General features: G+C 37.1%; 1 protein-coding gene across 6 annotated transcripts; it reads right to left on the reverse strand.

The window, feature by feature from the left end:
- Positions 1 to 537: 537 nt before the first annotated feature.
- Positions 538 to 26,483, reverse strand: LOC141433754 (putative transporter svop-1). 6 transcript variants are annotated; one of them, XM_074095856.1, is made up of 12 exons: positions 26,253 to 26,483; positions 14,795 to 14,923; positions 11,511 to 11,695; positions 10,500 to 10,661; positions 7,637 to 7,799; positions 7,322 to 7,443; positions 6,486 to 6,733; positions 6,123 to 6,274; positions 5,442 to 5,565; positions 4,288 to 4,571; positions 1,065 to 1,192; positions 538 to 874 (listed from the first exon to the last, which is right to left on the reverse strand). In XM_074095856.1, the coding sequence occupies exons 3-12, from the start codon at positions 11,632 to 11,634 to the stop codon at positions 762 to 764; spliced, it is 1,620 nt and encodes a 539-aa protein (XP_073951957.1). In that variant the 5' UTR covers positions 11,635 to 11,695; positions 14,795 to 14,923; positions 26,253 to 26,483; the 3' UTR covers positions 538 to 761. The 6 variants fall into 6 exon arrangements, with proteins under 6 accessions (XP_073951957.1, XP_073951956.1, XP_073951955.1 ...); XM_074095855.1 differs by lacking the exon at positions 26,253 to 26,483 and adding an exon at positions 15,293 to 15,567; XM_074095854.1 differs by lacking the exon at positions 26,253 to 26,483 and adding an exon at positions 15,062 to 15,191.

The following is a 26,483-nucleotide window of genomic DNA, read 5'->3' on the forward strand; positions in this document are numbered from 1 at the left end:
CTTATCACAAGTAATGTAAAACAATCCTTGTTCTGGCAAACCATAAATTCAACTCAACAAGCAGCAATGTAAATATAATTAATTTGCATCAAGTTTTTAAGTAGGTAGGTATCAGACTAGTTTACAGTTAAGTTGTATTTACGATTTTATTGTTAACATTAATAAATTTTATTTGTAGCTATATTTTTATGTTCACCTCGCGCAGATTGATTCGATAGGTTTTGATACCTACTTTGATTACAACTAAGTATAGAATAAGACTACTTATTTTACCATATATTATTTCTATAGTTCACATTGTTTGAAGTAATTGTTTTCTGATTCAAAGATTAGCGAAGTGGTCATTAGCGAACACTCGTGTGATATAATCTACCTATATATGGCAAAGATGACCATTTCTATGAATTTAATTTTGCGATTGTAATAATTTACCCCGAGATCGCCTTATTTTAGTCATGGCTTTTGCGTCCGCTTAACACTGGATGGCGGATGCCCATAGTTCACCTTAGGTACCCGCGCAGTGGAATAAAACAAGACTAAACTTAAATTTCATTTATTACTTTAGTCCAATTGAATACAAGTTCGTGCTACGGTAAATGTGAATTTTACTCTTATTAAAAAAAAACAATTCCGGTATTCCATCAAACTACCCGTAACTAGCCAGGTTTTGTGTAACTTTCGTTCCTTCTGACTGAACTGAACTTTCCAACTCGTTATAGACTTTCCCATCATTTTAGCTCTTCACAAAATTCTTTACCGCTTCACGTTGATGTTGGGTTCTTGGTACTTTCGCAGTTTTCTGAGGGTTTCTCAATATCGTCCGCCTTTATTAATACTCTATCCGAAGGAAGGAATAGACCAACTATGCCGCCAACTGAAAAGAAAAGAAATAATTAAGGTAGGTACCTAAAAAAGACTAGTAAAAAATTATGGAAGCAAGAAGAATAAACGATAAACATAAAAGTCAAGTTAATTTTTGTTATGATGATTATGACACATAAATTCTCAGATAAGTTTTAAATAATAACAAACGTTGATTAGTATTAAAGTATGGAGTAACTTACATAAGATTAATCCAGCAATAATGACTATGAAATTGTCACAGTTATTCTCCAACTGAGCACCAATAACATTGTAGAATACAATGGACACGCTACGGCCGGATAATATACAAAGACACACTGCCATTGCTCTGGAATAAAAAAAAATTAAGTGCTAAACTTTTTTTATAGAGAAAGATCCGGCAGAGGAATTGAAATTTAGGAATTAAATATAATAAATTCCTCTTGAAATTTTCAATAAATATGTCTGCGATTTTATAAGCGTTGTTTATTAAAAACTGCGCCAAATTCATGTCTAATCCTTATTTCGATCTCGGGATAATCGGGATAAAAAGTAGGTACTCAGAACAAATTCCACACATAAAGTGGCCATACTTTAAACCAAAACGACTTATGACTCAAATACGAATCATTTTCGACGTTGCAAATATACGTGCTTGTTGATTGGTTAAAATTCAGAAACAAACCCGGGATTGATTGCGCGCGTGATGCAATGTCAGATGACACGCGCAGAACACGGTTTTAAGCCCCCCACACTCTCATCTATGAAGCCCCCGCCTACTAGGACGTGCAAGGCCATTTTTCTAACGCAGTTACAATTCCTGACATAAGTATATTTATTCGTAGACCTAGCTTATTTGCTACAACCAGAGGTTCCAACCGCTCCAACGTTCAGCTGTCTAGCTAGGACATACCAAATTTCGTTCAAATTCGTTTTAGCGCGAAGGAGTATTAACAAACCTGTTCAATTGTTCTGAGAGGAGGCCTGTCCCAGCAGTAGGACGTATATAGGCTGGGATGAATGAGTATTAACAAAGCACACATGCACGCATATAAAAACTTTCACGTTTATAAATTAGTATATACTTAATCTGACTAGCTTGATCACGTAATATTTTCGCAGGCGGCTGGATAGGGGTAAGGCCGCGAATTTTAACCAATGTGACATAGAAATAACATATAAAAATACGTCACGTTATCATAAAACGTAACGCAAATTTTTATAAAGCCGAGATCAAACTGGTAAAAATTCCCATTAGATCGTATGTATGAAAAAAAAAATACATGTCATATAATAAAGTGTTTTTTTTTTTTTTTTACTAGAACTTTCTGACGATACTGATCTTAAATCTGTCCTATATGAGATCTATAGAGCTAAACATGAGAATGTGGAAGTAGAAGTCCCTCTAGTTGACGAACATCTTTCCAAAAGTGTATCTTTACATGCCTCTCTAACACTGCCAATAAGGTGCACATTTATAAGCATAACGAATTTGGATGTGGTTTTTTTTTATTCGACTGGATGGCAAACGATCAAATGAGTAAGAGATCACCACCGCCCATAAAAATCTGCAACGCCAGGGGTATTGCAGACGCGTTGCCAACCTAGAGGCCTATGATGGGATACCTCACGTGCCAGTAATTTCACCGGCTGTCTTACTCACCACGCCGAAACACAACAGTGCAAGCACTGCTGCTTCACGGCAGGATTAGCGAGGAAGATGGTGGTAGCAATCCGGGCGGACCTTGCACAAGGTCCTACCACCTAGTTGTGAGCATGCTTGTGACTTCGACTGTACAAGCTATTAAATACCTCAAAGAAATGGCCAAAACCCTAAATCACAGGTTTTACCAATTTAGGAAGTAGTATCTTAGTTAAGTGGACAATGTAAAAAGATGTTTTTGGAAATAAATTATTATGATTATTAAGTTTAGGTAACAAATGAACTAAGTAGGTAAGTGAATCTCTCCGTTTGTCTCTCACTTTAAATACGCTATGCATGTAGCAAGACGTGAACACAGAACTCGCCACAATTCTCTTGTGCCGATCCCTGCACCTACAGATTAAAATTTATTTAACTTCAAAATATCCATCTAACTAACTTACTGTGCGTGCAGTCATTGGAAACCTAATAATAAACTGGTGTAAGTTAGAATTTTTCCGTGTGAACTTCCCTTTACCACATTTTTTCGTTACGTTATGTACAAAATACGTAGCATTTTGTAAAATGTAACGTAATCGTAACGAAAGTGTAACGTATTTTATACAAAAAATCGTTTATCATGGCGAATAACGACATTTTGAACATAATAACACATGCCACTTACATGGAAAAGATTACCCTATCGTATGAAAAACAACCAGTTAAAAATAATCACTACTTACCCTTAAAATCGAACAAGCACTTTCGACGTTTTTTCGAAAAAAAACCGCCGCGTCACTTTTGATGGCTGTTTGTCAACAAACTGATGAGATTTATTTATCTCATCGATGTTGCCCTATTAGAGTATTAGTTGCCAGTGTACAAAAACAAATTTCTACCGAAATTGGCGTTAAAGGTAGCTTAATTAAGCGTCACCTAAGTATTCGTAACGAAAACGTGGTTTTTTGGCACGTGAAAAGAAATAAATATAAAACATGAAAATTATTTGATTATCATGATTCCGCAATCGGTAGGACTATCGTTATATCATAAAATTTTGTTTAAACAAAATCATGATCATGAGAAGTTAAATAGCATGAAAATAATAAGGTATTTAGTACTCGTGGTCAAAAAAAATAGTCAATTTTCGTTACGTTTTGGGCGGTAATATATTTTTATTATTTTTTTAAAAGGGTTTAAATCAATTATCTCATTTGCGACCTTGAGAGTTTATATCGTGTCATATAATAAAAAAAAATTAAACATCTAGGTGTTATCAGTTTTTTTTATCAGCGTTCCAAATTTGAAACGTCCAAATTGGTCAAAATTCGCGGCCTTACCCATAGATGCAATAGCACTTGTACTATTATCTATTCTGTGACGTAGCGTCACAGATATTTCCGTGGTAAAGCCGAAGTAGGTACCTAAAGATCGCCCACATCCTTCATAAATAATTTGCGTCCTGTTGTCGTATTTGTCAATATTGGGCAAGCCGGCGGGATTGGGGTTCTATGGACGCTTCGCCACTGGTAGGTACAGAACCAGCTGGGCTACTACGAAACTCGAAACTCGAAGTTCGTGTCGTGCGGTCCTTCTCGCTCTCGTATTAAATAGTATAAGTGTCAGAGGGACCGCACGACACGAACTTCGAGTTTCGTAGTAGCCCTGCAGGCAAAGTGCCGCTAAAATTAAGACCTTTAGCAAGAAGTGGGCGGATATGGGCTGATTTGATAAATTGAATATAGATTGGCTCGATGGAACTAGGTAGGTATAAAAGTTTATTTTTCTAAATCTATGCTCACCTCATGTAGGTTGGGAATAACTCGATAGCGTACGTCGTTACTATACCCATGCACGCAACATTCGCGGTCATGCCCACCATGGCAACGAAACCAAATAATATCGGGACCCGATTTATGATGACGCACATGATACAACTGAACAGGTGGTTCAGCACAAACGTCCACTTCTTTCCTATGAACTTGATTATGAGGACAGTGCTTAATGAGCAGAGGGTAAGATACACTGCAAATATGGCCAGAGCAACAAGGGTGATATCGGCGACGCTGTCGTCGCATACGGGTATCTGAAATAATAAGAAAAGCACATGTTATAACTATGCTACAAAAAACAAATTAACATATAATCGAAAATACAAACTGAGACATGGATGCACAGAAAAACCAGAAAAAGAGACCAGCGCTGGTCTCTTTTTCTGTTTTTCTGTGCATCCATGTCTCAGTTTGTATTTTCGATATGGTTTCACGGGATACCCGTAAAAGTAACAAATTTGGAGTTGAAATAAAAAATACAAAAAGACTCCAAATAACCAATCATAAATTAACATATATTATTATTTTGATTCTATATTCAAATGTTTTGTTATTTATTTATATGTAATAAGGTAAATTCCCTAGTATTTGACATGCTTATGCTCAATTTAGCTCAATACAGGATATCTTGCTGTCACCTCTATTGATATAAATTATGAAATGTAGAGGGAAAGAGAAGAAACAGGTATCCAGATTTAAACGGCAAATAACAGTTTCAAACGCTTCTAGAGTGGCGCTAGAGTAGCAAGTGTCTGAAATCATTTAGTAAATATATATCCTAAAATAATCAGCGAGAAAACGTGAAAATTGAATTTTCGTGATCTGTTGGAAACATTGTTGAGTGATTTTATTGCGTTTATCGTTATAAAGTTCTTTTTTAAATTTGTCCTATTGTTTGTAGGGCCGCCCATTTACCACCTTTCGATTGTCAATTTTTCGGAGATTGTTTTTCCTTTGTTGTTGGATGTTTGTTTTTGTTCTTTAATTATATTGGAGTGTAGAGATACTTCATAACATAAATTAAAGAAGGCAACTGTTGAGACAGTGACCAGCAATTGGACCTATGTACCTTATTCAATTTTGGATTATACGTATATTGGTATTCGTGGTTGGCATGAACTTACCATAGTTCTGTTTGCAGATTGAGTAAAATTTTTCTGAAATGTTTCGCAAAATTGAAGGTCAGGATTACTAGTTGTACTGTAGGCGTTGAAAATAAAAGGAAGCCAGATGGAGAACGGCGGCGATCTGCAAATGAAATTTACAATACCTATTAAGTTTCTTAAATTAAATGATTTCATTAAACAAAATTTGAATTTAATGATCTGGAAAACTCAGCAGATGGTTGATGGTTAGACTGCTGAGTTTCAGGATTTGATTGAGGTTTACAAAAGTTTTCAGACATTGGTCGATGTTTAAAGAATACCGCGTGTAAAGTGTGAATTCATCTTAAAAAAACATTTATTTTCAAAAAATTTGCCCAATCAAATATTCCGTAGTAGGTACTTTTAAAAGCATCAACATCAACCGAAAGACGCCAACCTGCCGAACAAAGGCCTCCCTCTTAGCCACGCCACAATGAACGACAACTCGCCACGACTTGCATGCACCGATTGCCCGCAATGTTGCGATGTTGTCAGTCATAGGGGGAGGCCTGTCAACGCTTCGTCTTCCGGTTCGCGGTCGCCACTCGAGGACTTTGCTTCCCCACGGTTATCTGTTTTTTGAGCGATGTGGCCCACTCATTGGCACTTCAACTTGCATATTCTTCGAGTACCTACAATTACTTTTAAAATAATACTTACACGCAGTAAGCCGGCAGACCGCACAAAAAGATCAAAACGGTATTCTTTATATATTTTTTGCTGAATAACGGCACGGTTTGATCCCAAACTGAACGAAGGAAGGTTCCGTTTTTAGTTTTATAGTCATCCGCGTTCAGAACAACATGTTTCACCTGAAAAATAAGTGACTGCTAAATGAAAGTTTTTGAAAGTAAAATAAAACAGAAATAAACAGTAGAAGAGCTGCATGGTGCACGATTCAAGAAAGAGTAAGGGCTATACGGACCATACTCATAATGGTTAGCCGCGCGGTTGTTTAGCTCTTTAAATCTGAGAGGAAAAATGTGCCCAGCAGTGGGACGTTACTGATAATGATTTTCTTACCGGGTAGTCTTCAAAAGCGTTTCCTGTGTTAACTTTATATATTTTCTGCATTATCTTTAGCCCCCTTTTATGTTCTCCGATTGCGAAGCAAAACTTAGGGCTCTCATATGTAAAGAACACGATGAGAAGTACGTTCAGGCCACTGATCAGCCCAATGACTAACAGGAAAAGTCTCCATGGTCGGAAAGAGAAGCCCAGTAGAGGCATGTAGTAATCAAAAGTCAGATTTAATATGGGATATGCCAAGGCTGAAACAAAAAGTTAACGTTGGGATGATAAAAAAACGCGTAGAAACGATTTTGTAAATCTGCTCGAAATAGGGTAGATAACCACGATGACGTACTTTTGAAGGGCGATCAAAAGGTCGTCAAGTAAATCGACTCATTATTTATTCCAAAGCAACTAAAGGGCTATTTTTGCAGTTGACTGAAAATTTTGATCGTGATAAATTTTCAGTCAACTGCAAAAATAGCCTTTGTCAGTCCTAAAAATAAGTAAAATTATTACAATCGCGTTTGGTTTATTGATGTTCTTATCTACTCTCTTTTTTATTTTCTCGATGTTTATTAGGTCCCCTATTCAAAATTCAAATCATTTATTCAGTAAATAGGCCGCAATGGGCACTTTTGCACGTCATTTTTTAACTACCAGCCTATCAACTTTAACTCTTAATGACATCTCCGCCTATATAAGTTTGTATCTTGCGACACTATTCTTGCCTGTGTTCAAAAGAAAATTAAACAATGTGTAATAATTATTATTACACATTATTATTAATAGTTATTATTATTTGTGAAATTTTAGTATTTTATTCGTAACCTCATTCATCTACTTACCGGCATTGAATGCTTGAAAAGAAAGCACTCCAGCAGACGCGTACATAAGATATGTTTGTCTCTTCGAAGCGATAGTAGCCTCACCAAGAAATGTAAAGACTAGCGCGTTAGTTCCAGATGCGCTGAAATTATAAAAAAAAATAGTAATGCATGTCAAATCCTTACAGTATCCCTTGAGTTTTATTTTGATTATGTTCAGTACTTTTGCGGAGCCCATGCATAAACCTTCGGAGCCTGGCAGAATACACCTTGAGCATGGCTGCTTTAAGTCTATAATGTTTGTATTTTCAATTTAAAAAGTTAAGGTTGACTTACAATGCAGCTCCAATGAACTTGATGACAGCGAGTAAAATCCAGTTGTTAGAGAATGTAGCAATTATACCAGCGACGCAGGTGCCGGTGGTGCTGATGATGAGTGCGAACCGACGCCCGCGCGTGTCTGCTACGAAGCCCCAGAAATGAGCGCTTACCACTACGCCTGAAAGTACAAAAAAATATTAAGGTTGGGCTGATAGGTTGATACACCCCACACACCCCCTTATTATTTCGTATTTCACTAATCTAATACTTCCCCTCCCTCTCCCTCTTTCTCCTTCTCCTCTAATCCTTTGCTTTTGAGATGCTGGGGGTCGGAGGCTATTGCCTTCATTCGGGAAGTGGGACGTCGAATTAGGGAGAGGTTCTGAAGCCCGCGCGGATTCGTACCTGGTGCAAAGATTGTCCATCGCCATTCAGCGTGGTAACGCGGCCAGTTTGATGGTTACCTTGGCGCCAGGGACAACTGAAGGAGGCCTTTTTGACTAGGATTAAGCTCTTCTTACTTAAGTTAAGAATGTTTTTTTTTTATCTGTGTTATTTGTTTTCTTGACATGAATTATATATGCCAAAGTTTGTAAGTCTGGTTGTTTGTTACCACGTCACGTCTAAACCGCTGAACCGATTTGGACGAAATTCGGTTCGGTGTATTTTATTATAGGCGAGTCACCGATTGGAAACAGATATATCCCAGTAGTAGTGGTAGGTAGTTGGTATATAGATATGTAGTTTGAGTCCCGAGGAAGGACATTGATAGTTTTTATCCCAGAAAATTGCACTGTACTTACCCACGGGATAGCGATAAATGAATTCTACGCGGACGAAGTCGCGAACAAAATAGCTAGTGTTATATAAAATCTTTGTGGATAGACAAGTCTAAAATTATAATCCAATACAAAAACAAAAACGATGGTATCTACCTATTCATGGCGTGGACTACCTTCGTTAGTATGACGTGTTTATCATTTATTTGAGCAGGTTGAAATAGCTTATAAACTAGTTTTAGGCTGTTTTATTTAACACTTAGAGTATACCAAAATAATAAAAATCTGGAGTTTTCAAGTGAAACATCTTCATTCTACTTCGACCAAAATTACGTATGTACAGTCACCAGCATTAATATCTGCCACAGCGGAGCGTGCAAAAATATCTGACACGTCCTTCCGGCCCTAGAAATAGAGTCGTATCAGATATTTATGCACGCTTGTTGTATCAGATATTGGTGCTGGTGACTGTACTTATTTCGGTTTCGCACGCAGTGGATTTTCATTTGACGCATACATAAAAATCAAGTACATATTAATATCTATTTATTGACACAGCATCAAACAAACAGTCATACATGCTACCTTGTTTATTACATAATAAGAGAAGTGCGCGAATAATAATCTGCTATAAACTGGGTATCGCCTGTCACTATTGAATCTAAATACCGGCTGGTCGCTGCAACAAATCTCAATTTAGGAGTAGGAAATTAATCCCGAATACGTCACTGTGATATCGCTTTTGAAATTCAATGATTATTACAGCGGAGCGACGAGCTACTACGAAATTCGAAAATCGAAGTTCATATCGTGCCGTCCCGCTAACGCTAATATTATTCAGTATGAGAGTGAGAGAAATGGTACGATACGAACTTCGATTTTCGAATTTCGTAGTAGCCCTTCTGTACGCTAGCCCCAGCTAGCCAATGCTCTGTTGCTATTTAAACCAGGCTTCATACAAAGCCCATGATTTTTTCATCATTAATATCTAATATCAAATGCATATCATTGCATTTTTAAAAGGAAAGATGTCTTTCAACGACTATAGCAATACGGTATTTGACAACTCCTGATTTTGCCATATCTTAATATTATTATGAAAAAGTAGATATACAGATAGTTATTAGCGAAGAGAAAATTTAAATCGGTTGAAAATTGGATTTATAGTGATTTTTTGAAAATCTATATACCTGTCTCTTTCTCAAACGTTTTTCTCTATGCAGCAAAAGGCGGTACTGGCGTGTGACGTCCCATGCCAGTATGTTTTTCTCTCTCTAATCTTGAATTTCAAACCTTTATAACTTTGTTATTTGTAAAGGTACCTTAAAAATTGTTTTTCTATTCGATAACAGGCATTCTGTAGTTTTCATTTATAAAACATATACACAATAGTCAAATACCGTATTGCTCGATATTAATCGATATTCCAATAATATTCGGTGTATGTAGAGACACATAGAAATTACTTGAAACCTTTTTTTGCTGTCGGTACTTTGTGTTGGCTGTACAAGTACAGCCTTACAAGCCAGCCAGCATTACAAGTAATGTCATAAAATTTACGTTACGTTTACCGAATTTCACGTTAATTCGATGACTACTTAGATGTGGGTTAATCACTTCCAAGATTTGGCCCACAGTTGAACAAATTGAATCATGACCCCGGGTGGAACCTTTGTGCTACTAATGTTATGTTGACATCTCATACTCATTTACAGATGGTAGGACCTTGTGCAAGGTCCGCCCGGATTACTACCACAGTGCTTGCACTGTTGTGTTTCGGCGTAGAGAGTAAGACAGCCGGTGAAATTACTGGTACTTGAGGTATCCTATCTTAGGCCTCTAGGTTGGCAACGCATCTGCAATCCCCCCGGTGTTGCAGGTGTTTATGGGCGGTTGTGATCTCTTACCAACAGGAGACCCAGTTGCTCGTTTGCCATCCAGTCGAATAATAAAAAAAAACTTTTGTCAAGGAAATCATACTGGAATTGATTATTAAAAGGTGATGGATGATTCAATTTGTTCGACTGTACTAACGAAAAGTTCAATAAAAGATTGTTTTTTTTTAAAGAGATAGAAAACCAAATCCAACAAATACGCACCTAAAATCGGAATGGAGCTGATCAACCCTTTCTTCCCAACATCGAGTTCCAAGTCGCATTGTGATGCGGTGCTGACAATACCAACCGAAAACATTTCTGCAGTTGCTGCTAGCAAGGAGTAGATAGTAATCGTCAACAGTCTGTAGTTATAGGTTCCTACGCCTGAAAAAAAATGTTCTCCTTAGTATTTATGATTTACATTCACTTAATAATAAATTAACTTAATAATAAATGGCGTTGGGCTGGCCACTTCTGTCGCAGGAGCGATGAACGGTGGAGTAGACGAGTCCTTGAATGGAGACCACGGAGGAGAAAATGTAGTGTAGGGCGTCCTGAGGCACGGTGTGGCACGGTGGACGGATGACCTTAAGAGGGTCGCTGGCAGCGGATGGATGCGAGGGGCTGAAGACAGAGTGTTGTGGCGCACCATGGAAAAGCCTATGTCCAGCAGTGGACTGCTGTGGGCTGATGATGATGGATGGAATAAATTTCAATTAAGTATGTATTTTCTATTCGAACCGGAAAACCGATTTTAAAATGACACCTGTGAAAATACTGATTGAAAAAGACGAACAACTACTAATCTTAAATTTGAATAAAAGAGGAGTAGATAGGATAAAATGTATGGGGGACGCGCCTATGTCCAACAGTGGACGTCCTATGGTCTAAGTAATTATGATGATGAAGACAAAATTACACACTGATACATTGTCACAGCAAGTCATTAATTTGACCAGAACATAATGGCACTGTTACAGCAATACACAAATTTGCACATTATTTTCGAATGATATTTTCGCAGGTTTCATAAAGTTGGCTAGGTACATCTGAATTATGAATAAAATCATCCGAGTAACATTCATTACAGGTTTTGAATGATCCATTACATCGGGACTTAGTTCGGTAGCCGCAATTTATAACCACTCAACTGATACACTCGTATTGCGAAAACCCAGTTTAAATTCTGGATGAAAAGAGAAGATTTCCGTAATTTATAAAAATATGTGTTACAGATCTCACGTGTTATTTCCAATGCCTCCTCAAACGTCGTCGAATCACAGGTGTCATTAGTCTTCTTAGCTTCCAGAGATCCATTTTTAACTTTAGTATCAGCTATATTACTATTTCCCATCATGATTAATTTTAATTACTTAATTAAAATAATTCGAGAAGCAGCTAGACCGGCCGCAGATGAACTGTAACAGACAGGCTTCCGTCTTCATGCTTTAAATACTTCAAATCTGTTTTTATCTAACATAAATATTGAACAAATAATAAGTCAAGAGTGGTATATATTTATAAAAGTTACGCCATAGTACCAACTCCATAGGTTTCTTATCTACCTATCACTTAAGACTATTTTGCATTATAAAAATAAATGTAACACACTCTTAGCAGAGTTGTGATGAGGCGATAGTACGATTGCACGGAACCTATAAAATGCTCATCATCCCATCATCCCAGCCTATATACGTCCCACTGCTGGGCACAGGCCTCCTCTCAGAACAAGAGGGCTTGGGCCACAGTTCCCACGCGGGCCCAGTGCGAATTGGGAACTTCACACGCACCATTGAATTGCTTCGCAGGTTTGTGCAGGTTTCCTCACGATGTTTTCCTTCACCGCAAAGCTTGTGGTAAATTTCAAATGTAATTCCGCACATGAATTTCGAAAAACTCAGAGATGCGAGCCGGGGTTTGAACCCACGATCCTCTGCTTGAGAGGCGATAGGTCAAACCACTAGGCCACCACGGCTTTTTTTTTGGCCTTTCAATCTTTCGAAACCCACTATAGTTTCAATGGTACTGAGGACTTTGTTTGGTTAAAATGATGTGACATACACAATAAAATGGTCATTTTGACTAAATTCAATCCCTGCTAAGAATTCAGCATCTACGCCAATTGCTGCAAGCTGATTGAATACTTGAATAGTGCACACTGTACGCCGCAAACTGCCAAAGCACCTGATTTAATCTTATAATATAATGTTTATTAATTCATCATGATATCGGTTTCATGTACAAACTTACAACCCGTAATATGATAACCTTAAACAACGGAGACTTATCTGAATAAGAGTAGTGTGTGCTTCACGTGTAACATACGTAGTGGAAACATGATGCAGTAAGTATACATAATATAATTATATATCATATATATCCCGATATTCCCACGGGATAGGGATAAAATCTCGAAATAACAACCGCTGGGCTTAGAGTCATGAAATTTGGTATGTAGGTAGCTGCACGTCGGAAATAACACAGGCTACTTTTTATCCCGATTTCCCACTGGATAGGGATAAAATCTTGAAATTTTAACCGCTGGGTATAGAGTCTTGAAATTTTGGACAGATGTTCTTAACACGAACTCCATGAAGACCACGATATAAATTTTGGGAATTCCCAGGAAAAATTTATAAAATCCCGGAATTTCAATTGTACCAGATCGAAAAGTTTACGCGTGCGAAGCCGCGGGTAAACTAGTTATAAATAAAACATAAAGAAAATGAAACCGAAACTAGTTATGTTGTTTCAACAGTCACATATCCTGAAAATTCAACGTCACCAATCACAAGTTCATCGAAATACAAAATGGTTTTTTCATTGGGCTAATCAAATAACAATATGGGGAACAATCAGGCCCGGGGCGGCAAAGCTGAATGAGGCCCCCAGCTTTAAAAAAAATGTAATTAAAAAAAAATGTAGATAGGTACTAAGCACATTTTTAAAGTCTTGTTTAGGATTTGACCAGGGGAACGCGGAGGCATTTGGGGTCCCCCAAGACCGGAGGCCCGGGGCGGGCCGCCCTTTCCGCCCCCCTGTTAGTCCGCCACTGGGAACAATAATCCTTCATATCTGATTCTTTGACCGTAATCATCACAAGCAAAATGATATTATAGTAATGCGTAAGATCTAAAAATAAACGTTATCTGCGGGCGCGTAATTATGGTGCGTTAACTAGGATTCTGTTCGGAGTTCTTCCACAACACACGCGTGTTTTTATCTAACGAGCCGTTTTTGAGATATTGAACTTTGAAGTGACAAAGACGGGGGTTTTCCAGCTTTTTGTTGGTTTGACTGCACGCCATACCGAAATGTGACTATACTTATTTTGCCTTTAAGGCGGTACACTTTGAACATCAATCAACATAATGGAAACAATTATTGTCAGTAAAAAAAACCTGAAAAACATTGCCTATTCAAATTATCTCAAACACCTTCAATCTATAACGAATTAATAAATTGAGCGCACTTTGTTTACCTACTTATAATATTGAGTATCAAGGGGGGCTGTGAATGACTAAGTGGCTGTTTCACCATCCATTGATTAGTGTTAACTGGCGGTTAGGTGTGATGCCGTCTCTATTTGTTTTGTTCGAATAGACGGAGACGGCATTACATTTAGCCGTCGGTTAATCAATGGATGGTGAAACAGCCCCTAAGGCTCAAATACAAAATTGAAGCTTAAAAAAATTCGCATGAATCTAAACTTACATAACGATGCCATAACACCTACCAATGGAGAAACAAATTTTCAAAATAGCATATCTTCATCTTACGAGTTTTCGTTACGGCACAAAACTAAGGTGACATCTGTCAAGAACTAATCGAAATAAGACCTCACTCCGCAAGTGAGGCTGGTAACATCTTTTGAGCACCGACATGTCATTTTATGTATATGTTCATAAAAATTTGCGATCGACCGATTAGCAGGTAGTTACAACAATAATTTAACGATTGATTCCTAAAGTTAGTGTAATCGCCAGACGAAGACATTTTTACGAAATAAAATCTATGCTTCTTTACGCTGTTATTGAATTCTTGTTATTCTCCCTGTTGTCTGGGATGGTCTCAACTTGTTAGACTATTTTTCGTTTTTTGTTAGAAAGGAGGAACAGATCAACGACGCCACCAACTGTTAAATAAAACATTAGTTAAGTACCTAATATAATTTATAAAACATTAAAAAAAAATAAAAAAAATATCACGGGACATTTGGGACCTAGTCCCAAAGTAAGCTTAGCAAAGCTTGTGTTATGGGTACTAAGCAACGGATAAATATAATTGTATAGATAGATACATACTTAAATACATATTAAACACCCAAGACCCGAGAACAAACATTCGTTTTTTCATACAAATATCTGCCCCGACGCGGGAATCGAACCCGGGACCTCAAGCTTCGTAGTCAGATTCTCTAACCACTAGGCCATCTGGTCGTCAAAATTTGGTTAGACAAACGGTCTTTTTCAGGCGCGTATCAACACGTAATTTTATCAAAATAAACTAATACTTACACAAGATCAAACCACCAATCACCAGTAGGAAATTATCACAGTTATTCTCTAACTGGGCGCCGATTACATTGAAGAATATTACAGAAACAGCACGTCCAGATAATATGCAAAAGCATTACAGCCATTGCCCTGAAAAATAAAATACAAATATAGACTAAAGACTTAAATTCATTGCACTTACTCGATATTTTTTTGAATTAATACTCGATATTTTGGGTCGTCAGTATTTTTCCATTATAGAAGTAGGTAGTAGGTACTGTCACTAACACCAATATCTGACCCAACAAAGCGTGCACAAAGACGATTCTATTTATAGGGCCGCTGGGACGTGTCAGATATTTTCGTCACAATTTTTTTTTGCTGACTTTCAAAGAATACACGTTCACAGAAAATAAAATTCAAAATAAAACTACTAGTTTGATACATAATGCCGCACCAACGGCTTAATCAAAAATAATTTAACTCGGTCATTAAATTTAATTACCGACAATTACTTACGTCGTTCACCAACATCTGTTGACTGTTACGTAGCTACATAAGCCCGGATTTAATGTTGGGCCGTAACTTTGTCAACTCATAGCGCAACAGGTACTGGTTGAGCTTGAATCTTATTTAACATGATGCCTACATAAATACGAAACACGCATAAACAATGCTTCGACTTTATTAAAGCGTGCCAGTATTTGTCATCGTCAATCATCCACTGAAACCATAAAGGCTTCCCTAATTAAGATTACAGAAGCCTATTTGTAATTTTCCTGACAGAAGGTGGACTGTTGATTTAAAAACCCTACTACTTAAAAGTCTTACATAACTCAGATCTTATACATCCTTCGACATAATCTTCTAATATTATGCGAAAGTTTGCTTGTTATTAATAGTTATTATATCACACTAAGTCGTCTGGATATAAAGTAAAATAATTGGCATGAATACGATTAAATACATATTGAAAATCTAAATCTCTAAGTCTACTAGAGGGGATCATAATTTTATAAGCCATAATGTAATGTTTGCCTAATCAATAATCGTTCACAATTAAATATAGATTGAATTAAATAAAATAATAATAATAATAAAAAGACAAAAAAAACTTACCCAAGAAACCTTAAGTAAATATATCTATGTTACTATAAAAATACAAAATATAAAAAGAACACCCCGTCCAAAAGATCTGCCTGTGGCAGAGTTCCCATGATGCTGGCCGCATTACCCCTTTGGACCGCAAGTGCGATCCGCTGGGATAAATACGTACCAGCTCTTGGGTCCCCAGAGGTGTCGATCAACCGGGAAGAAAGGGCCTTTATGAAACACTTCATATCGGCTGACCAAGGCCCTAAAGTCTCAACAGCAAGCGCCGCAAACTCGTAATCTTTTAATAAAGAGGAGTACTTGCGGCGCTTGAGGAGTTGGGCCTGATCAGCCGCAGCGCCGGCTTGTGAGCTAGTTGCCTGGATGTGGGACAGAGCGAAAGTATCAAAAAGAATTTATGTTTGCCATAATTATTGTTAGTCATAACTTTTTTTTCCGCTGAAACCGTACATTTTTCATATTTTTTTAAATCGTTATCCTGTAGAACTCTATAGGTTAGGTTAGGCTTGTTTAATAACAATACTGAAAAATAAATGGTTTCAGGGAAAAAAAGAATTATGTCAAACATTACGCTGCCACTCCAAATTTTATGACTAACAAAATTATGACTAACAATTTTCTACCAGTCGATACCTTGAACTTATTGTGTACATTCTATTGCACATTGGGCCGCACGAGGGTATAATCCTGAAACGGACTTGAATGATTTTACAAGAGAAGGCGCGAGTAAATTCTATTTCATACATAGAATCTATACGTTTCCCGAAGAATTCCTGCCTTGCGCTATAAAACTGAAACTCATAATTACTAAGACGAATTTCATACGTGTCCTGAAATATGAAAAGCTAAAAGGACAACTTAAATATGAATGCCGCTCCTTATATTCCAGGATAAAATATTATTTACGCTTTGCGAGCTTGCTTACATCTAAGAGCGTTCAAAATGTAATTCTAGAGCAACCGTATTTTTATTCACATATAACCCATTAGCCTTTGTGCTAAGGAATACGGCTGCGTGCCTTTAGCTTGCAAATTAAGTAATAAGCGGAAGCGGTCCACTGGCACTTAGCAAGATTAAAGGACTATTACGCTCTTTTTTTACAGGGACTTGAGAGAAACGGAAGTAACTCATGATCAAAGGTGTTGGCCAACGTGACGATGTCTTTTCAGTTTCGTTGTTTTTAGACATTATTACTCGCTTAAATATCGGCCTATATACGTGCCGCTTTAGGGCAAAGGTTTTAGAATGAGGGGGCTTGGGCAGTAGTTCCCACTCGGGCCCAGTGAGAATTGGGAACTTTACACACAACATGCTTTTCTGTTGGCTCCAGCGTTGCAGTACATTACGTGTGGCAACGGCAACACATGCTCCATGGAGGCCTTTTTGGTGTCCTGTCGTGTCACCACGGAACTTAGTTTTTATTGTTAGTTTTAGTCTTAAGGTTAGCTAAAAGGTAGAGTAATTTTTTGTGCAGTCCATTTCTGTTTAAAGTATTGTTGCGGCTAATTGATAATATGGATCAGAATTTTAATGATGACAGACCTATTTTTAGAGCCGCATACTCGTAGTTATCGCTGAATGTCGTCATCACAGTGATAACGTTAGGAAATGTTCATACTTCATAATGACGATTGTGATCAACTTTTATGGCATTTATTTTTGCTTATTGTTATATATTAAGCACAAGTATTTTAAGGGACTCCCTGTTTGAAAGGGGAGCTGGAGGTAATTTTCTAATTATTTCATAAGTGTTCGAACCTTGGAAGATGACTGAAAAACTTATTATATTTCAGGCAGATTTTGTTTATCTGAATATGTTTTGGTTTATGTTGAATTAATAAAACCATTTTTTAGACGAGGAGGGTTATAAGGAATTACATTTATTAGTATTTTCGTTTTACCAATGAAACTCGTGTGCCCCTATTTTCTTTTGGTTAGTATACACTTGAGTCAGGCGGTTCGGAGCACCTAGCAGCTTCAGGCGAAGTTTCAAAAATAAAGTGAACATTACAGGTACCTAGGTATAAATATCTTAAATTCAACTTTTATACATAAATTTTAATTTGTTTTTCAGGAGATTATCATTTTTCTTGCATCAAAACATTTTAAACTGAGTCAGTTTCTGCAATTATTTAAATGTTCTTTTCAATTAATGACCGAACATCCTCCGTTACCCACATTTACAGTCAAACAAACAGATTTATCTACCAGGGTGGAACCTTGTAATAATCAATAGCACTATAATTTCCTTGACAAAAGTATGGATGTGGACATGACATTAGTAGCATAAAGATTCCACCCTGGTACCTGATAAAGTTTGTTGGAATGTACTAGAAATGTTTCATCCCATTAAAGATACGTCTTAGAATTTACAAGCCAAATCAAAAATAAAGGTTACTAAACCCTAAACTAAATTTTGCATATTATTTAACCACTTCCATTCTCAAATACATCATGAAAGTCAGAACAAATGACGTTATTTAAACAAATAGACACTATAAACATTTGCACTCGCATGTTTGATAGCAAACCCCTAAACAATCTTAGCATTATGTTAAACATGTCTATACTTTTATAGACATACTCATGGTTTAAAGTAAAACGCTTCATTGTGTATTGATTGGGCTCACATTGATTTAAAATTGCATATTAAAACATAAAATCATTTCAATCTTCGTTTATCATTATCAGACACAAGATAATTTATAGTTCGATTAAAAATCATGATTGAAATGAGAATTTACATCAGTTTTGAGAGACAATATCGTGTTTGTGTTAATACATGAAATCGGAGGAGCACGCGTTCCTCTTAGCTCAAGTTATATTATATCTTACTTAATATTATAAACGCGAAAGTTTGTATGGATGGATGGATGTTTGTTACTCTTTCACGCAAAAACAACTGAACGGATAAGCTTGAAATTTGGCATACGAGTAATATTTACTCTGGATTAACATATAGGCTACTTTTATCTCGAAATAATGTATGGTTCTTGTGGGATCAAAAAAGTTTTAAACTACATACTAATTCTGCGCAAGCGAAGTCGCGGTTAAAAGCTAGTTATAGATAAGTGTAGGTAAATGCTACCAGTTACGAGTACGTTGGAAGGACAAGTAAGTATAACACGTACGAGTAAGCAAGCAATTTCAATGGACATAGAGTTAACAGATGAACAATTCCAAAGTCCGATCATAAAAAAACCTAGAGAGTTAAAAAAGTTGGACACGTTAACGCTAAGCTGGTAATGAAAATTGAATGAAAGTTTTCCGTTGTGGCGTTTCATATAATTGTATGGGTAATTTTCGTGTCATATTAGAGTTTTTTGTGGATCTCGATTAATATTTGTTTTGTGATTTTAGATAAATTTATGTTTGTAAAATTCTATATTAATAAAATTATAGGTGTATTAGCGAAGCTTGGGCGGCTGTTACTTTTTAATAAAACTGTCTAAGAATCTAGGTACTCTATTTTATTGAAAATACTAAAAATAAGAGATCTCAAGACAAAATCTGATATATGAGTACCCTACTTAAATTGACATATATTTGTTACTTTTTTGATATGTAAGCATAGGAGAAATTCGTGTCTGTACTCCTATTCAGTGGTAGTGTAGGGGTATGGCACGCAGCACGGAATGCTGAGGACCTGGGTTTGATTCCCAGTACTGGTCTCTTTTTCTGGTTTTTCTGTGCATCCATATCTCTGTTTGTATTTTCGATATGTACGTTTTTAAAATAAAGACGCGTGTTTGGCGCATGTTCGTATTTTTTTGAGAAATACTTCAAGATAAGTAACAAGTAACAGCGAGTAGCAATCAAATAGAAATTCGCAGTAAATAATTAAAAAAAAACAATGAACAAAATGAAAATTTTACAGCAACATTGCAAGTGTCGAGTGTGTTGACGAGTAGATTTAGGGCAATTGCGTTCAAAGTTGTTTTAATGCAATGAAATGTAAAACCAACAAATTTCGTCTTCAGCAGATGTCCAGCGACATTAAAACGTTTCAAGTATTTTCACCCGACTGTAAGGAGTGGCGTTGTTATTAAATTGAAATAAAGAAGTTTATTGGGGTCATAAAAATCAAAACCATGTCAAATATAATGATTTTTTATCTAAACTTGAATTATCGTCTAATCTACATTTTTGAACTAAATTTGAAATCTGTGTGACTAGTAGAAGTGAGTGTAATTTAGATCCTTTTAGATCGCACGATTTGACCTCAATAAAGTACTTAACTGACAATCATCGCCACTTGAACAAAAATTAATCATACATTTTTTTTGCTGTGATTAACAACTTCTGATGAATTCCCAATACTGTTAGTTACCGTAAAAGAAGATAACCTTATTTATTATAGATCTATAGAGCACTTTCATAATTAACCACAATCCTATTTCTGTTAGGCTACGTCACAAAACAGATAAATTGCTACGTTCCATATTAACTAATTTCCCGCAAAACACAAAAGCGGATGAAAGCTCTCACGTGTACAAAAATAGGTCCCTACGCTGCAATATTAATCAAAAGCTATCTTTAAATTACTATTATTAACGTGAAATTCTGATATTAATGTATACTCTGAATACAATCGGCATCGCTCGTATCGTACACGGATTTATTCAGCCAAGGCACATGTAGTTCTATAAGCGAGTTAACCCTTTGACCATTTTTTTTTTATAGCAATGAATCGAGAACGCACAGCATGGATTTTTTTAATGATTTTTGAGAAAGAAATATATATTATTTAGGGGTTCCCGAATTATAAGTCAGCAATATGTTTGCCGCTATCAGCCAAGGGCAGTAAGTGACAAGACCGTCATGTCAGCTTGCTGAGGGAACTGCGGGTCGCATGAAGTATCGAAAATGAATAAATTAAAAACCAATAGAATGATAAGAAATAATTAAAATCTTTATTTGACTTAACTTAAAACTGAATTCTTTCAAATAAATAACTGGCCAAGAGCATGTTTAATGTGTAGGTATTGTATATTATTTCCAAGTAGGTATTGTATCCCAGCAAAACTGTGGATATGTTGCTAGCATGTTATAATTTGAAGTACCTATTGAATTAAGCCATTGCTCCATATAAAGTCAATAACAATAGTTTTTTTTTATTATCAAATAACAGTTTTTTTTAATTTTATATCGCCAAACTTGTCTCTGAAACTAGAGAATTGTGACTATCGGATAAATCCAGCTGCCTGCCCCCCTAGAGATTCTAAAAAAGTTGTCAAATGTAAAGTAACCAAATCAAAGTATTTACAATCGCCGTAGATGTAAGGCTCATACTACAAGTGAAAAGCTTCACGTGCTCTCGACTTTACCGATACTTTTCTCATTCTCCATATCAACTTGCCCCCTCCTGGGCCATCGGATGGCGACGCCCTAAATAGTTGCTAAAAAACATCATGTGATTAATGGACGGCCCCTTACGCCACAATGAACGACAACTTGCCACTTTCATATGCCGGTTTCCTAACCAACCTTCCTTTCCAATCCAACTCGAGCGATGTCGTCGGTCCACCTACTGGGAGGTCTGCCAACGCAGCGTCTTCCAGTTTGTGGTCGTTACTCGATAACTTTTATCCTCCAACGGTTCGGTTCTACGAGCAATATGGCCTGCCCATTGCCACTTCAACTGGCATATTTTTCGAGCGATGTCGGTAAATTTCCTATTCCGGATTCTATCGCGCAAAAAAATCCAAGCACAGCTCTTTAGTAATCTCTCCATAATAATTAAACAATATTTATACACAAAGGGTCTCGACCCTTAGTTCAATATTTACTGATACGAAATACTCTACAAGCAACGGCCGACGTAAAAATCGTAACGGTTTTCCTTTGGCACGGCACACAAAATTAGTTTTATCGTAATTTAGTTGCGAGCAGCAATTTTCCAAGGGGACAACGATCATTAGTACTTCAAAGCAATTTGACCTCATTTATTCAACACCAAGTAAAATGGTGTCGTGTAAACTGAAGATTTACGATGAAGTCATTACGTTTTATGGCCCATAATTGATAGAGATAACATCTTGGGCTACTGAAATTGCAAGGTGAGGTTTCAAGAACATTGAACTCAAAAGACGCTGTTTTAGAGTATAGAAAAATTGCTGGCAGTACTGTAAACGACTTACGACGCAGTTACAGTTATTAATTATGTATTTTTATAGGCGAGCAGCATGCAAGCGATCTTTAATGTTTATAATGTTTTAACAGTTTTTTTTATGGTACTTACCTATTTGGTGATTTGATTATGATGAAGATTTGTATAAAGCCCTCGGCTTCGAGAGCTATGAGTACGTTACCTACGACAGAAATATGGTACTAAATATAAAGACTAGCCAAGTGCGAATCGTGCTCTCGTAGTGGACAAAATAATTTAAAAAAACATCCCATTAGCTTAAGCATACCTACCCGTTAGAAAAATTATAAATATTTAGTCATCAAAATATTAATATGAAAAAAAAACTGAAGAAATCAGAGTAAGCCAGTACCTACTAAGTATTAACCTAAATTGAGACGCGAGCTTTATACCACGCGTGGCCTGTAACACGGGCAAATAATTAAAACGTAGATCGTACTCGTCAAACTGAACAACATTAGTTCAGCGACTTTTAAAAATAATTCGTTTTTTAATTTTTATTACACTTTAAAGCGTATAAAGGCTTTCTGCGTAAAGCTCTAGTTGCTTATGCATCTTTACAGGAAACCTTAAAAAAATATGTTTTGTTTTACCTGTACGATTTCCTAGCAAAAATCTCAAAGAATAAACATGTAACAGACGTGTCGAATACTCGTAGTAAGTACATAAACTATCTCAAACACGTGACAAACGGCGTACATGATGTTTATAGTATAGGTATAGAAATTGCCATAGGCTATGATGTAGCACGTGCTTATATTACAGGAGTTTCATCAAAACTTGTCGCCCGTTGAGAGCAGCCCGCTAATATATTTATGGGGGCCAGGTAACTAGTTGTTGCAGAAGAACACTAAAACATTAATGGCGTCTCGCGCTTTACGAGCGACTTAACACGACGCAACTTCGCAAACTCACAAGTAATCATATCCATGATGTACCCCGTCAAGCGGCGAACATTAGGGATGCGAAAAATGTGTCACTAAAATAAAAGATACATAATCTTTGGCCTAGGAAAGCTGAGGTTGAGAAAATACTCGTGATACATAAGGCTAGTTTTTAGGGTTCCGTAGGGAACACATCAAGTATACAATCTTACTTCTTACTTATTATTATAAACGCGAAAGTTTGTATGGATGGATGTTTGTTTGGATGTATGTTCTACTCTTTCACGCAAAAACTACTGAACGGATTTGAATGAAATTTGGCATACAGGTAATATATACCTTGTATTAACATACAGGCTACTTCTTATCCCGATATTCCCACGGGATAGGGATAAAATCTCGAAATAATAACCGCTGGGCTTAGAATCATTAAATTTGGTATGTAGGTAGCTGGATATCTGAAATAACATATAAAGGCTACTTTTTATCCCGATTTTCTCATGGGATAGGGATAATACAATCTCGAAATAACAACCGCTGGGTATTGAGTCATGAAATTTGGGATGTAGGTAGCTGGACGTCTGGAATAACACATAAGCTACTTTTTATTACGATATTCCCACGGGATATGGATAAAATCTTGAAATTTCAACCGCTGGGCTTAGAGTATTGAAATTTTGGAAAGTTGTTCTTGACACAACCTCAATGAAGACCACGATCTAAATTTTGGGAATTCCCCGGGGAATTTTGTAAAATTCCGGAACTTCAATAGAGACAGTTAGCATAACGCTAAAAGAGGGGTGTTACAAGTTGTGTTTGTCTGTACGTTTGTCTGTCTGTCTGTCTATGGCATCGCAACTTTCAAGCAGATGTTACAATTTCGACGTCGTTTTTTTACGTGTAAGCAAGTTTCCTTGCGGTGGTTCTTTGCTATGTTTTATTAATATTGGTTCAGCCGTTTTTGGGGCGTTCAATGCCAATTTGAACTTTGAAAAAACAATGGTGGGAGTTTTGAACTTTTCAGTTGGTTTAGGATATGCTTCATCATCATCATCATCATCAGCCGGAAGACCTCCACTGCTGAACAAAGGCCTCCCCCTTAGAACGCCATAATGAACGACAACTCGCCACTTGCATCCACCGGTTTCCCGCAACTCTCACGATAGGATATGCTTAAGTATACCGTTTAAACTTTTAACTTTTGAAACTTTTCCCCCATTATGACATTGTTCTCCTTTAATCTCTACACTTTGTATCATATACTATTCTAAAGACGCACTAAAACGTTTGAAGCAACTTTAACTTGTTTCACACAAGTTCTTACACGCTAGATGGCGTTAGTTACGTACAAAATACCAACTTTGCCAGTTATTCCAATTGTGCAACTTAAGTCCATAACCACCTTACCAGCTAGAAATTCAAGTACAGCAAGTTGGAACTGAACGCGTGTTCGGTTAAGTACCTGCTCATTATGTACCTATTCAAACTATAGTAGGTATGCACGCGTGGTACACTCGTAATAGTACATTGTGTCTTAAGGGCGGTAAATAAGGAATTACGAACGAGAGTCTATTAGAAGCCCGAAGTCGAAGACTGAGGGCTTTAATGAGTCGATGTTTGTAATTCTAGTACCGCCCGTGCGACATACAATGTTTTTCATCACATTTGCAAGTAAAATTTTATATTTGTAAAAGAAAAAATATAATTCTTCCAAATATTGGCGATACCTTAGGCTGTGCTCTTGGCAACGTCGCCCTCAACTCCCTCGCATGCGCCGCAACGTGCGTGTGCATGTAGACCATGTAGTCCTGCAGCAACAGCGCGCGCACGAGCACGCGCACGGCGCAGCGCCATCAGTACGGGCACTGACTCATTTACCGACCTTGGGCTTCATGACAAGAAAATTAGTACGGGCAATGACTCGTTTACCGATCACGGGTTTCATGACAAGCACATTAAGGTCGAGGGTTTTATTTGGGGGGTTGCAATCAAGGTAGCCTGCATGTAACGACACTGTTTACGAGCAAGTGTGATGAAAATAGATTAAAGACATCTGGATTCCATTTTTTAAGCTCCCGCAGTCCAAGATACCCTTATAATTATTATGAACTCTTAGTTATGCCCGACTCATAGTCCGCGACTTACCTTAGACACTGTCAGTGCCAGAAGGCTGTAATTTGATTTGAAATACGCCGATATGATTTATGGTTGATATGTTAAAACTGTGCCGCTAAGGCACTTGTCCCACCGCCGACGATGAGCGAGAAGCGAGTACAGCGAGTAACTAGAAACGAGTGGGCGAGCAGCGAGAAGCGAGTGTAGTTTTGTCGCTCGGCTGTAAGCGAGTGTTCGCGTGCGACGGGCGATTACTCGCTCCACTCGACTCGCTCGTGCGGGGCGGCCGCCAAGCTGACATCGCTGAGCGAGTATCTATAGCTCAGCGAGTTTTATAGCTCTTGTCGCTGCGACAAAAGATGTAAGAGAGAGTTCTCGCCGACAGTGTGAACAGCCAGCGATCAACTATGATATATGTGTCTCTTTTACTCACACAGGATCTTATATCTTTTTATCGTTTTTTGAGCGAGAAAATAGTCGATAGCCAATCGTTTCCTCGCTGGCGGTGAGAAAAGTGCCTAAAGTGGTAACATAAAAAATTAAATATTTTTTTGGTTGAGCTTTTTCTCGTCACTACCTATACGAGTAGTATGGTATGGGTATCGTTGGATATATAGATCTTTAAAAAAAATACGGATTGACTAAAACTACTTTTTTTTTATTCGGCTGGATGGCAAACGAGCAACTACTACTTACTTACTACTATTACTTACTTAAGCTACTTGTTCCCATGTAGGTAAATTGAAAGAAAATATCCAAAAATATTGTTTAACGTCTGCTTTTTTATTGAAATTATGTGTTAGTTTCCAATGAAAATAATGAAAAGTTAAATATATTGACCCGGATAACTCACGTCTTAAATCGAGTTTAGCTCGACATGTTTCGGGCTAATCCGTAGCCCTTCGTCTTCGGAGCAACGCGACTCAGCGGCTGCTGCAACACGACTCATTTAAGACGTGAGTTATCCGGGTCAATATATTTAATATGAGTGAGTCTCACGGTAGTTTCATGTTCAAAATAATGAAAAGTTGTTTGAAGTCTGCGTTTTTATTAAAATTAAGTATGTGTTAATTTGCAGCAAAATAAAAAAAAACTAAAGTATAGCAGTACCGTTTGAAGTAAAATTAATTTTCCTAGGTAAGTAGTTGTTAAGTAATTGTAAAATGTTAGAAGGGCTAACCAACTGAAGTGAAGCATAGCTTAAAGAGAGTTTAAATACCTTTGTCGCTAATAAGATCTCTTTATAGTCTCAATCAAGATTCCTATTTTAAAAAATGTTCCAATCGCGGCGTTAACGACTTCAATTCCAATTTACGCTGATAATCCAGTCTTCATCACTTTGATTTCTTTAAAACATTTTCGAAGATCCTCTGAGTCGTTAGCAAACACCAAAATTTTCAGAATAATTGTTTGTTTTTTCAGGTTCCGTACCTACCCAAAAAGAGAAAAC

This window comes from Choristoneura fumiferana, chromosome 12 (genome assembly GCF_025370935.1).
Source record: "Choristoneura fumiferana chromosome 12, NRCan_CFum_1, whole genome shotgun sequence".
NCBI lineage: Eukaryota > Metazoa > Arthropoda > Insecta > Lepidoptera > Tortricidae > Choristoneura > Choristoneura fumiferana.